The 13,900-nt window shown below is 31.2% G+C and overlaps 2 protein-coding genes across 2 annotated transcripts; both read left to right on the forward strand.

Annotated features, from left to right (window-relative positions):
- The first annotated feature begins 3,287 nt into the window (after positions 1 to 3,287).
- On the forward strand, positions 3,288 to 6,644 carry LOC131637867 (uncharacterized). The gene is made up of 7 exons (XM_058908436.1): positions 3,288 to 3,715; positions 3,824 to 3,986; positions 4,764 to 4,964; positions 5,098 to 5,343; positions 5,486 to 5,633; positions 5,906 to 6,128; positions 6,206 to 6,644. The coding sequence occupies exons 1-7, from the start codon at positions 3,391 to 3,393 to the stop codon at positions 6,562 to 6,564; spliced, it is 1,665 nt and encodes a 554-aa protein (XP_058764419.1). The 5' UTR covers positions 3,288 to 3,390; the 3' UTR covers positions 6,565 to 6,644.
- Positions 6,645 to 8,298: 1,654 nt separating this feature from the next.
- On the forward strand, positions 8,299 to 10,210 carry LOC131637865 (uncharacterized). Its single transcript, XM_058908434.1, has 2 exons — positions 8,299 to 9,684; positions 9,963 to 10,210. Exons 1-2 carry the CDS (start codon positions 8,538 to 8,540, stop codon positions 9,992 to 9,994), a joined length of 1,179 nt encoding a protein of 392 aa, XP_058764417.1. The 5' UTR covers positions 8,299 to 8,537; the 3' UTR covers positions 9,995 to 10,210.
- The last annotated feature ends 3,690 nt before the right edge of the window (positions 10,211 to 13,900 follow it).

Here is a 13,900-nt window from a genome sequence, read left to right on the forward strand (position 1 = left end):
AATTTATTTTATCAAAGATAAATATAAGATAAAATTCGAAACACCAATTTAGCTTCTTGTAAGACGTTGTAGATCACATACAGTTTTATTGTTGCTTGTTCACATATTATATGATATACTAAGGTGATATCTAAAACAAAAAAAAATAGGAGTGGTGAGCATAACACCAATTTCAGTATAAGAAATAACCTGATAATTGAAAATGAAACTAAACGTATTTGCTGCAAGACAATGACTCCACTAGGCATAATAACATGAGAATTAATAGATAAGCAAACAAATCAAATCATGTGAATTAGCAAACCATATCATTAAGTGTGTGATACATTCAAATTCTTTGGTGAGTACAAAACCAGAGTAATCTAGTCTAACTAAAAACTACTGATAATTTAGGCATGTGTCATGTAGATTGTCTCATTAAACCAAGTGCCTCATCTGGGTGACACGAGTCAACGAAAAAGAACCATGTTCAATTTCCTTTATAAATCTAATACAATTTTGGAAATTGAATACAAAGATTGAACTAAATGATCAAAGCTCTAATGAAAACTCTAAACTAAACAAAAAGATGCAGAGGATTAGTATATCATCTAAATCCTAACAGGTACATTGAATGACATCAAACTTTAAAGTACTATGACAGATTAATATTGAAGAAATGTATCTTCCAACAAAGTCACAGTTATGCCAATCGGAGAGAGTGGGAAACAAATCACAAAGACTTAAATTTCAGAAATTTTCATATTATACCAAATATTTTCACATATGTTTAATCATGTAAATTGTAAGCAACAAAGTCACAACAGTCCTACCTTCCAATGCTTCATGATCAGGATAAAAAAGGATTAAAAATGAATTTTAATTAAAATAATAAGGATAAAAAAGGAAGAAAAAATGATAAGCTATAAGACATAAGCTAAAACGCTATTTGAAATAGTGTTTGGAAAATAAGCTATAAGCTAGTAAAATAAGTTATAAGCTCGTGATGAAAAGACCGTTACCAAACGGGTCTAAATTATCATATGAGCTTATAAGACATAAGACATAAGCTATAAGTTCGAAAACATGGCTTACCAAACAGAGCCTTAGTATTTAAAAGATGAAAAATAAATAAAATCCAACGTGACAGTCCAGTCACGGTTTAAAACTAGGAAAAAACCGATTTCAAAAAAATATTAACAGAAGGATTAATATGATCCGGTTAAATGTTATAAGAGACTAAATTGAGTCTATTTTATTGTGAATGACTAATTTGACTCGTGTAATATTTATAAGGGACCAAAATGGATCTTCACTCTAAATATTTTTAAGTGTTACTATTTAAAACTTAATATATCTAAAACCTGTAAACCTCTCCTTGAAATCTGCGTTGAAGCAACATCAACAAGTTGATGACAATCTTTAAATATTTTTCCAATAATTTGGAAATTAGAAAAATAATCCATAAGTTGTAAATAATGCAAAAGATAAAATCAAGTAACTTATTGGTTTCATATATAAAAATATTTTCTAATAATAGAATAAAACAAATATGATCATTACTGATTATTAACTATTAAAATAAATATGATCATCAACTCAAAAACAGTAGAATAAAAAATAATGAAAAGATTTGATTTTAATTAGTTAAACTATTTAAAATTGATAGCATATAATCAAATAATTAAAATAAAAATTATATTTTATTAGGAAGTGAAACTAAATAGAAATACATATAATTGAATTTCCTTGTCAAAAAATATTTTGAATTATAATTATTATTTTGTTAAAATACAATTGTTATTTCAAAAAATATAATTGAATTTCTCGATGCAAAGTACAACAAAATTAAAATTGATACTTATTTGATTAATATATTTTTAAGGGATAATTTATTCCATATTAAAAGTAATACTTATTTAAAATGAGAATATAGTAGCGACAATGACATGAAGATTGGTAAATGTGAACAAATTGGATATAATATATTAATGCAAAAAGAAAGCATAGTAACATTACGAGATGCGTGTTGTGTTGTCCTGTCATAGAAGAAGTAAAACCTAAATATAATATGTCTATCATCTAAAATAGAAGAGAGAAAGGTGAATATTGTTATCAATACAAGCATTAATATTATATTCATTTAAAAAATAACTATGTGTATTATTACAAATACAAACATTAATACTATATTATATTCATTTACAATAATCATATAAATAATCCATTAGAAAATATGAGATTGATATTATGAATCTAGGGTGTATGTTTTAATATTACTATTGAAAGTTGAAAGATGAGTGCCAAACTGCTTTTTATCTGAAAATATGTTCAACATGTAAATGTGGCACTTCCCACATGATCAATACTATTCAAAAATGAATTGATATCCTCATATCATTGGAATTTTAATCTTTTTTATCTGTCTTTAATTGATTCCATTTATTTGTATTCTTTCTTTTATTCTTACACCAATTAACTTATTTACACTAAGTAATAAAAATATTATTTAGACTTATTTATTGGAGAATATTTACACCAATTTAAAAATATTTACACCAATTCTTTTATTCTTACACATAATAATTTTGAATACGTGCACAAATAATTTAGACTTACTTGCATTTGATCCAATTTTTTAAGGATCGTCATTACAATAGTGGAATGAACTAACACAATTTATTTATCTTGCACAATTTATTTTCTCACGTGTATAATTATATGTTGTAATTTTAAAAGTTATGTAAAAAATAATTTAAAATTATTAATAACTACGAATAAATGTCTAAGATATAAACACCACTTAAATTTATCATTTATAAAAAAGTATTTCAAAATATAAAATAGATATTAGTAGTATATTATAATTATTTATTTAATTCTAACAAGGTGTATGACATTATTTTTTATTATAAATTTTTTATTTATTTACTTCTATTTTACTTCATCTACCTTTCAATAAAAAGTGTAGCAAATATTATATAAAATTTATAAACTTCAAAATAATTATTTTATATTCTATTCAAAAACATAATTATTCTGAAAATATTTATAACAATATATTCTGTTTCTTTAAATTATAATAATTATAAATAACAATTTAAAGTTATAATAATTATTTATAACAATTTAATAGTATTGCTTAAATTGTGAACTTTCTAGAACAAAAGAATTATTTGTTGGAGAAGCCGCGTAATGCGCGCCATTCATATAAAACTACAAACGGGTCCTAGTTCGGATCGGGTCGAACCCGAGAAACCTGAGTTTTACGCGTGTGGTAAATAAACAAAGTACGATAAAACAAAAGAAAAAAAACAGAGAAGATTAGAAAGACACAACAAAATAGAAACACTTGAGATCCAGCATAACATATCATAACGTAGCTCCAAAATTTCTCATCAGAGCGAGAGAATGAGATATGGCGGTGGTAGAAGGAGGCGAATGTTATTGCAACCATTTCTCGTTCTTTGTGCCACGGTAACAGGTGTTGGGTTATTGATGCTAGCTTTGAGACCGTTAGATCCACAAATCAGCGTCAAATACGCGAGAGATTTCGAGTTTTCAGATTCCAATAGCTCCGATTTGGATGTCGGCTGGGCCGTCGATGACAAACCACCACCGACAGTCAGACCTTGCGCGACGGTGGAAGAGATGGGGAAGGATTTCCAAAATGGTTTTGATGTTAAGAAGACACTTCGAGTCAGGAGAATTATCCAGCAGCATTTCGTTTTAAACGGTAATGCGGTGACTGAGTGACTTTTGATGTTCTAATTGGACAAAAACATAGGATGTTTTAATGTTGTTGTCGTGTCGTGATTTTTGATATGTTTTGTTTTCATGACAGGTGCTTCAAGAGTGAGGGATTTGCCTCCGGATGAGTTCTGTAGACATGGATTTGTTCTAGGGAAGACTGCGGAGGCGGGTTTCGGGAATGAAATGTACAAGATCTTATCGGCTGCGGCGCTGAGTATAATGTTGAACCGGTCCTTGATCATTGGACAAACCAGGCATATTGGTTCTTTCCCAAGCCTTTCTTTTTCTTTTTTATGAACTTGATTTTGCACCTTTTTTATGATGCCTGAAATCTTAACTGATAGTTCCTTATATATTTAGTATAATCATAATAGTCAGAGCCGTCTCAAATTTTTGGAGGTTCCGTGTAGGTTAGTCGCAGTTTAACCATTATAAAAAAATTGAGGCCCTAGTTAATATAACTGAGACCAACATTCCTATTTAGCCATAGTTTTAGAGTAACAAATTTGGGCCCTGTGCGGTAGTCTGCCTTGTATGCCCTCGGATAATGGTATACCTTCATAAATGGAGAGAGTACTAATTTTAGGAACTAGTTCTAATTAACTTTTTTATATGGCTTTCACATAAATTTGGGTTAACTTTTTTAGTTATACTATTCCTTGACATTTTATTTCAAAAACATTTTGCATCATTCAATTAAATTAACCATTGATTTTGTTCGGATCAAAAGTTTAGTAAACTATGTCGAACTGACACTTTAGATCAAAGGTGTGTCAGGACTCTGAACAGTGGCATGACACTACCACATATGATTACATTCAATATTTCTCATTTTCCTACGGTGTCTATGCGTCAATGTTAGTATCCTGTCTGGTGTCCTTGTTAGTGGAAGCCTACCGTAGTATGTCATTGATTGATTACCAATTTAATTTGAACTTGGTGTCTTTTGAATGATCTGCAAATGTTACTATTAGGACGTAGAATTACTTATCTTTCCATTATCTCATTATTGTTTTGGTTCTACATTTCAGAAGAAAGTATCCTTTTGAGGAGTACATTTCTTATCCCAATTTTACCTTCACCATGAAAGAAATAAAGCATCTGTGGAGACAAAATGGTTGCGAAAGCAAATATGGGAGGCGTCTGGTTATGAGGACTGACGACTTCGAAAAGCCATCTCATACTAATGTTCTATGTAGCAATTGGAAGGAGTGGGAACAACCTATCATATGGTAAAGTGACACGGTTTTTCTACGCATCGATTACTCTACTATTTCTTTTTAGTTGTTGTTTTAAGATTATTTATGAATACTTAGAAAACCAATAAATTTTGTTAATTTTGATGAAATTATTTGTCCTTTTTAGGTTTCAAGGAACTAATGATGCTGTTGCGTCTCAATTTTTCTTAAAGAATATACACTCTCAAATGAGGATTGCTGCTTTTGATTTATTTGGTGACCCGCATGTTCTTAGCTCTCAGCCGAACGTGTTTGGGGAGTTGATGAAAGTTCTTATATCGCCTTCACCAGATGTTGAGGCAGCTGTCAATTGGGTTATTGGTGGCAATGAGAATCCTGATATCTCGTTGCATATGCGGATGCAAGTTAACAGGTGAAATTAGTACTCAATGATCTTCGGTTTGATTTTTAAAACATTGATACAAAATATCCATGCAACATCCCAACTTTTTCTGCATATGTACCTTCGCATATGATTTGTTTGACTCATTGTTTCCATTCCGTCTTTCTTTAAGGCCCGTAAGAGCCGTGCAGGCTGCATTGCATTGCCTAAGAAAAGCCGTAGAGAGTCGACACCTAATGTCAAGACCAAAGGTTATTGTGGTGTCAGACACACCTTCCATCGTTAAAAGTATTATGCCCAACATAAGTGAATTTGCCGAGGTAATTTTTCAATCCATCTTGGTTGATGATTCACATGCAAATGTTGGTTTATGAATCTTTCTTGAGTACTACATATGTATAGATTTAACAGCAGAGATCAAAAGTGTCAACGATAAATATTAAGTCGACGAGAAATTTGTAGGGACTAGAAATGGAATTTGAAAATCTTATACGGATTACAAATATATTTAACCTTACTCTTAATCATTGAGTTTTCTATAGCTTTGCTTTTGATCATGATGTGCTTTGATTCTTGTGTATCCATTGAACAGGTTCTGTATTTCGATTATGAAAAGTATAAAGGAAAAATGTTTGATGGTTTGGCCAAGTTAGATTTCAGAGTGAAGGACTGGGGTCCAGCACCCAGATGGGTTGCTTTCGTAGATTTTTTTCTTGCATCTCGCGCCAGGCACGGCGTTGTTTCGGTAGCTCATCGGCGTGTAGGAACTACCTATGCTCAGTTAATTGCCGCACTGGCCGCAGCTAACAATCTAGGTACTTGCACCACCCGTTTCCCGTTGTCGTTTCTTTTTTCGTCATTCATCATATTTTCATGGAAATTATTCCTTCAGGGGACAACGACAACGTCAACGACAACAGCACTTCTGGTACAAGTTTTTCATTTTTCAGCAGTTTCCAAAGCAATCTATTAACAGATGGATTAAAGAATCAAGTTGGTTGGGGACATGTTTGGAACAGATATGCTGGACCATTGAGTTGTTCAAACCAAAGCAATCAATGTGCATTCACTCCACTTCTTCCACCAGCTTGGTGGGATGGTCTTTGGCAGTCACCAATTCCAAGGGATACTAAACGTCTTGCTTTCTATGGTGTTCAACTATCTGGTTTTGGTAATGTAGACACTGATTCACTTCAAAGTTATTGTAATTCTAGGAAAACTACTGTGAAAACTGTCACATTCAATTTGTAGCATTTGTAAGTCATGTTTAATTGTATTTTACTTTTTAGATGATACTACTTAAGGATAAGAAAATGATACTGAATTATTTATATTGAATATAGTATAATGAGAATTCCATAATTAAAGTTGCTTGATTATCACAAATGAGACTCATGGTGACTATATTACAAAAGCGTAACTCTTGGTGAAGATATTTGGGTCAAATGAGTTCATGGGTAGTAAGTGTCATAGCGTGATATTCAGCTTGGCCCAAATGAGCTCATGGGAAGTAAGTGCTATAGCTTAATATTTAGCTTTAACACTATATTTGATGACGTCATTTTGCTCACTTTTTAATTAAAATTTCACCCATAAGAATCTATATATAAGCAATGATATTCAAATTATCTTAGTGAAAAACAAGACCTTGTCCAAGACCTCCTTAAATGTATTTATCTATGGCAACATGGAGGGGCAGGGGCAATTTTCAACATTACCAAACCCTATCATGGGGGGCGGGGGCAATTTTCAACGTTACCAAACCCTACCTCGCATCCCTATACTGCCCCAAATTCTTCCGGGGATGATTATTGAACACTCGTCTCAAATGAAGTAGAGTTTATCCGACTTGACCCTCGAAATCGTAACTTTTTCATCAAAATAAAATGTGTTTATATGTTTTCAAATCTTCGTATATCATATATTTGTATCATCAAAAGCCAATAATGAAACTAAATAGCTGCATTCAACATAAATTAATCACATAACTTATACTTTAAAAATCAAAATTTTAAATATCAAATAATCAAAATTTTATACTATCTTAATAAGTTTAAATTTGTAAAAATATTAATATATAAAAGGGTAACATAGTAATTTTGAGTATACACGATGGGTCCATACTGGTAATCCTCGCCCTCCGAGGCTTTGTTTTTGATATTTTGTACATTCGATGAATTTATTTATGTCTCTGTGTTTATATATATATATATATATATATATATATATATATATATATATATATATATATATATATATATATATATATATATATATATATATATATATATATATATATGTATATATATATATGTGTATATATATATATATATATATATATATATATATATATAGAGTTTATCCGACTTGACCCTCGAAATCGTAACTTTTTCATCAAAATAAAATGTGTTTATATGTTTTCAAATCTTCGTATATCATATATTTGTATCATCAAAAGCCAATAATGAAACTAAATAGCTGCATTCAACATAAATTAATCACATAACTTATACTTTAAAAATCAAAATTTTAAATATCAAATAATCAAAATTTTATACTATCTTAATAAGTTTAAATTTGTAAAAATATTAATATATAAAAGGGTAACATAGTAATTTTGAGTATACACGATGGGTCCATACTGGTAATCCTCGCCCTCCGAGGCTTTGTTTTTGATATTTTGTACATTCGATGAATTTATTTATGTCTCTGTGTTTATATATATATATATATATATATATATATATATATATATATGTATATATATATATGTATATATATATATGTATATATATATATGTATATATAGGATATCTTTTAGTTTATTTTCTATTTCTAGTTTTAGCCTATTTGTGGATGTCACGTATGTTTTCTTTAGCTTCATGACATCCACACCTTCTTTATCCTATCCATTGTATATATATCTTATTGTACAGTGATGATATCATTCATTGAAGAAGAATAACATTTTCTGTTATTGGCTTAACCGTTTTCTGTTACAATGCAAGCTCTTTCTGTTTCTATCTTCTTCTTTTAATGGTGTCACCAAGGTGAAGTTATCACCATTAACATGGTATCAGAGCTCAAAAAGCTCTGGTAGCCATTGTTGCACACGCATTCTTGATTGTGAATCTCTCTGCCTTCTTTGCTCACCTTGAGTTTTCTTCACTTTTCGATTCACAATCATCTTCTTCGTTTGCTTCTTTCTCCTTCTCTTTCTTCTGATGGCATACCAGAGCTATAGCGATTTCTCCACAAATTCCACGAATCCTTTTTACCTTCATCCGAATAAGAATCCGTCTCTTGTTCTTGTGTCACCTTTGCTAGATGACAAGAATTACCATACCTGGGCAAGGTCAATGCACATCGCATTGATTTCCAAGAACAAGGAGCGATTCATCGATGGCACCATCATGAAACCTCCCGTTTTTTATCCTCTTTATGCTCCGTGGTTTTGCTGCAATACGATGGTACTAGCATGGATTCATCGTTTGATTTTTGAGTCAATTGCTAAATTCGTTCTTTGGATTGATACTGCAGCTGGCGTGTGGAAGAACCCGCAAATTCGCTTCTCTCATGGTGACATTTTCAGAATTTCTGACATTCAAGAAGATTTGTACAAATTCCGCCAAGGTACTCTTGATGTCTCCAATTATTTTACACAGATGAAAGTTATGTGGGATGAGCTTGAAACCTATCGTCCCATTACTTCTTGTTGTTGTGCTATTCCTTGTTCATGTGGTGCTCTTGCATCAATTTGTAAATATCGTGAACAGGATTATATGATTAGGTTTCTTAAGGGCTTGAATGAGAAGTTTGCTCATTCCAAATCCCAAATCATGATGATGAATCCTTTACCAGATATTGACAAAGCTTTTTCACTGGTTATTCAACAAGAACGTGAGTTGAATCACTCTAATTCTATTGTTGCACCTACTACCAACAGTTCTGAAGAGTCTGCAGCTTTTCACACCAATTCCTCTAATGACAATGGTAATGGTAATAGCAAGACTGGTAACAACTATGGTAAGGGCAGAACACAGAGTTATGGTGGAGCTAAGGGTCATAGTCGTGTTTGTACACACTGTGGTAGAACCAATCACACAGTTGAGACTTGTTTCCAAAAGCATGGATATCCACCTGGCTTCAAGAGCAAAGGCAAATCCACCAACTCAGTTACTCAGAGTGATGTATCTACTGATGCAGCCTTGGAATCTTCTCAGCAGAACTCATGCAAGTCTTCATTTGGTTTTACTCAAGAGCAATATCAAAATATTTTGGCATTACTTCAACAATCCAAACACACCTCTCAAGCCAACTCAATTACCACATCACCTTTTGTTCTGAACTCTCACTCTCATAATGAACAAGGTAATACTATCTATCTATGGATTCTTGACACTGGTGCTACAGACCACATTACTTTTGATATTACAACCTTTACTTCTTACAAATCCATAATTCCCATTCATGATGGATCCCAAGTTACTGCTTCTATTTCTGGCAGTATTGCTATTTCCCCTGCTCTTATTCTACACAATGTCTTGTTCATACCAAATTTTCGTGTTAACTTGATCTCTATTGTTAAGCTTGTCAACAGTAATAATTGCTTTGTTCAATTTACTGATAATTCCTACCAAATCATGCAGAATCATTCGAGGGCAATGATTGGTATAGCTAAACTTCAAAGAGGGCTTTATGTTCTTGAATCTTCTACTCATCATCGTGTTTTCAATTCTTTTGCTCAAAATCCTGGTAATCTATGGCACTTAAGATTAGGCCATGTTTCTGATATAGGTTTACAACATATTTCTAAAGTTTTCCCTTTTGTACCTTCACATTGTAATAATGACATACCTTGTGACTCTTGCCACTTTGGCAAACAAAAGAGGCTTCCTTTTCCTCACAGTTATAGTAAATCTAATGCTGCTTTTGAAATTCTTCATGCTGATGTTTGGGGCCCATTTTCTACTATATCAGTGTTAGGACATAAATATTTTTTGACTCTTGTAGATGATTATACAAGATACACTTGGATTGTTTTTCTTAAAAGAAAAGATCAAACCAAAGAAAACACTGTCAAGTTCATAGCATACATAGAAAATCAATTTCATTCTTCTCTAAAATGTTTAAGGTCAGATAATGGTACCGAGTTCATAGCATTGTCTGATTTTCTTGCTTCTAAGGGCATTATTCATCAGAAAACATGTGTAGAAACACCCCAACAAAACGGAGTAGTTGAACGAAAACATCAACATATTTTGAATTTAGCTAGAACCTTATTCTTTCATTCCAATATTCCCCTCAACCTTTGGAACTTTTGCATACAGCATGCTATTCATATCATCAATAGATTACCTACTCCTATTTTGAAATTAAAATGCCCTTATGAACTGCTTTTTCAGCAGCCACCTTCTATTGTTCATTTAAAGGTTTTTGGATGTTTGAGTTTTGCTGCCACTTTACACTCTCACAGGACAAAATTTGACAGTAGGGCTAGAAAGTCTATTTTCTTAGGATTCAAGGATGGCACCAAAGGGTACATCCTCTATGATTTAACTCATCAAAATATCTTTGTATCTAGGAATGTTATTTTCTATGAGCAGATCTTTCCCTTTCAGCCACACCAGTTTAAAACTCCTTCCCAACACACATCCCAACCTCAACCTCTTTATGACGATCCTTCTATGATCCATCAGTCTCCTATATCCACTGATGTCTCTAACCCTTTGGACAATACTACCTCATCTTCTGATCCTATCTCTGCTCCTAGTCATAGTCAACTTCCGAGTGCCCACAGTCCTCCTTCTGTTAGCAGCCCTAACTCTACTACTGATCATAACTCTCCCATCCTGCAAGCTACTCCTATATCCACTTCTGAGTCACCTTTACTCACTTCTGTACCTGACTCTACTACTTTATCTCTTGGACAACCAATTGATACTTCTTTGTCTAATAATAGATCTTCTTCCTTCCCAACTCCTACATCTTCCCCTAATACCTCTGATGCTCATTCTCCTATCTTAAACAATCCTCCTCCTTCTATTAGACAGTCCACCAGATCTACTCATCCTCCTGGATACCTGGCAGATTATCATTGTTATCATATTTTGAATAACTCTAATTCTTTCTCTTTGTCCTCTACATCCTCCAAGCAACACTCTACCTTATATCCTCTATCATCTGTTTTATCCTATGACAGGTGTTCTCCAGCTTTTAAACATTTTTGTTGTTCTATATCTGCTATATCTAAACCTAAAACATATAAACAGGCCATTAAACATGATTGTTGGATTAATGCCATGAATGTTGAGTTAGAAGCTCTTGCATAAAATCAAACTTGGACTGTGGTTGAGCTTCCTCCCGGTAAGGTTCCTATAGGTTGTAGATGGGTTTACAAAGTAAAACACAAAGCTGATGGCTCAGTTGAGAGATATAAGGCCAGACTTGTGGCAAATGGCTTCACTCAAATGGAAGGAATAGATTATTTTGATACTTTTCCCCTGTTGCTAAACTTACCACTGTTAGATTTTTACTTTCTCTTGCAGCTATTAAGGGATGGCATTTGGAACAGTTAGATGTGAACAATGCATTCCTCCATGGTGATCTTCATGAGGAAGTTTACATGAGTCTTCCTCCTGGCCTTACTGGTGTCTCTCCATCCAAAGTATGCAAGTTACAGAAATCTCTTTATGGTTTGAAACAGGCTAGTAGACAGTGGTATTCAAAATTATCTGCCTTCCTTATTTCTCTGGGCTATAAGCAGTCATTAGCTGGCTATTCCTTATATGTTAAGTCTTCTTCCCAACATTTCACTTATCGGGATTTTGCCGAAAAAAATCAACTTTTATATTTTTGACGAAAAATCGATTTCTTTTTAAAAAAAGTCGACTTTTTATATTTTCAGTAAAATTGGTTTTTTCGAAAAAATCAAATTTTTATATTTTTGAATATATATATATATATATATATATATATATATATATATATATATATATATATATATATGGGTTTTGCTACAATAGACCCACTTGTTTTTATGAAGGTCTATTTTAGCAAGTTTTAACTACAAAATGGTTAAATGCACCTTAAGGTGCATGTTGCTAAAATAGACTTTCATAAAAATAAGTGGGTGTATTATAGCAAACCCCACAGGGGTTTGCTATAATACACCCACTTAATTTTATGAAGGTGTGTTTTAGTAAGTTTTAACTAAAAAAATATTTAAATGCACCCTAAGGTGCATGTTGCTAAAATAGACCTTCATAAAAACAAGTGGGTCTATTGTAGCAAAACCATATATATATATATATATATATATATATATATATATATATATATATATATATATATATATATATATATATATATATATATATATATATATATATATATATATATATATATTCTCATCAATTGATGCAGATTGTTCATCTTCATCTTTTTGAATTTCATATATTCTATCTATTTAATGTTAGGATGATATAATAAATATAACTATACAAAATAATCATAACAAACCACTTATATAATAAGTTATTTATAATATAAGGATAAATACAAAAAAATAGAAAATTAAATTATAAATTAGATCATGAAAAGAACAATAGATCTTAATAAAATTAAATACTTACCTATTAATTAATTAATTAATTATTTAACATCAATAAAAAGTCAGTATAATGAAGTATTTTTTTAGAATATATAATCTTACCACTTCCTCTGAAATGAAGTATTTAACATCGATTTTTTATATTTTTGAATATATATATATATATATATATATATATATATATATATATATATATATATATATATATATATATATATATATATATATATATATATATATATATATATATATATATATATATATATATTCTCATCAATTGATGTAGATTGTTCATCTTCATCTTTTTGAATTTCATATATAATCTTACTACTGAGTCTTTTAAGAATTTTTTCTTTAAATATTTTTAGGAGTTTTCATTGTTTGTAACACTATCATTTTAAGCACGGTTATGTAATTGTTTTAACTTCTGTCCATTTACAGGATCTTATATGTGAGGGTGAGACCAACCAATAAATCACAAGTTGACTATAAAAATTTACATATTCCAAAAAAATTGATTTTTTTTGGAAAAGTCAACTTTTTTTTTTGGAAAAGTCAACTTTTTTCTTTTTGAAAATAAAACTGTTATTTTTTTCGAAATAGTCAATTTTTATATTTTCGACAAAAAATCTATTTTTTTTTTCAAAAATATGCAATTCAAACTATTTAGTTTTAAACAAATTATAATTTAGGGCTCTTACTTAGGCCCCATAAAAAACAAAAATATAAGGGGGCTTTGAAATATGGGGCCAAAAAATTATTTATTTAGTAAAGGGCCTAAAAAAGAGGGGCCATATAGGGGCTTAATTGTTAGGGCTTTACAATTTTGGCCTTTTTTGACCCCTCTAGTATTCTTTCACAAATTTTTTCGGCTTCGATTTATCTTCAGACCTCGAGCTCAAATTTTGATCGGAAGATCGAGTTTCGTCGCATTCTTTGAGCAGTACACACAAAAATTCTGCACAATTAAGTTTT

Source organism: Vicia villosa, unplaced genomic scaffold (genome assembly GCF_029867415.1).
Source record: "Vicia villosa cultivar HV-30 ecotype Madison, WI unplaced genomic scaffold, Vvil1.0 ctg.002102F_1_1, whole genome shotgun sequence".
Taxonomy (NCBI): domain Eukaryota; kingdom Viridiplantae; phylum Streptophyta; class Magnoliopsida; order Fabales; family Fabaceae; genus Vicia; species Vicia villosa.

Excerpts from the sequence above, each read along its gene's own strand:
- LOC131637867 (XM_058908436.1), top strand. The coding sequence starts at position 3,391 with ATGAGATATGGCGGTGGTAGAAGGAGGCGAATGTTATTGCAACCATTT. Across the intron at positions 3,716-3,823 it reads GCAGCATTTCGTTTTAAACG|GTGCTTCAAGAGTGAGGGAT; the intron begins GTAATGCGGTGA and ends TTTTCATGACAG. Across the intron at positions 4,965-5,097 it reads TGGGAACAACCTATCATATG|GTTTCAAGGAACTAATGATG; the intron begins GTAAAGTGACAC and ends TGTCCTTTTTAG.
- LOC131637865 (XM_058908434.1), top strand. The coding sequence starts at position 8,538 with ATGGCATACCAGAGCTATAGCGATTTCTCCACAAATTCCACGAATCCT. Across the intron at positions 9,685-9,962 it reads TCACTCTCATAATGAACAAG|AATCATTCGAGGGCAATGAT; the intron begins GTAATACTATCT and ends CAAATCATGCAG.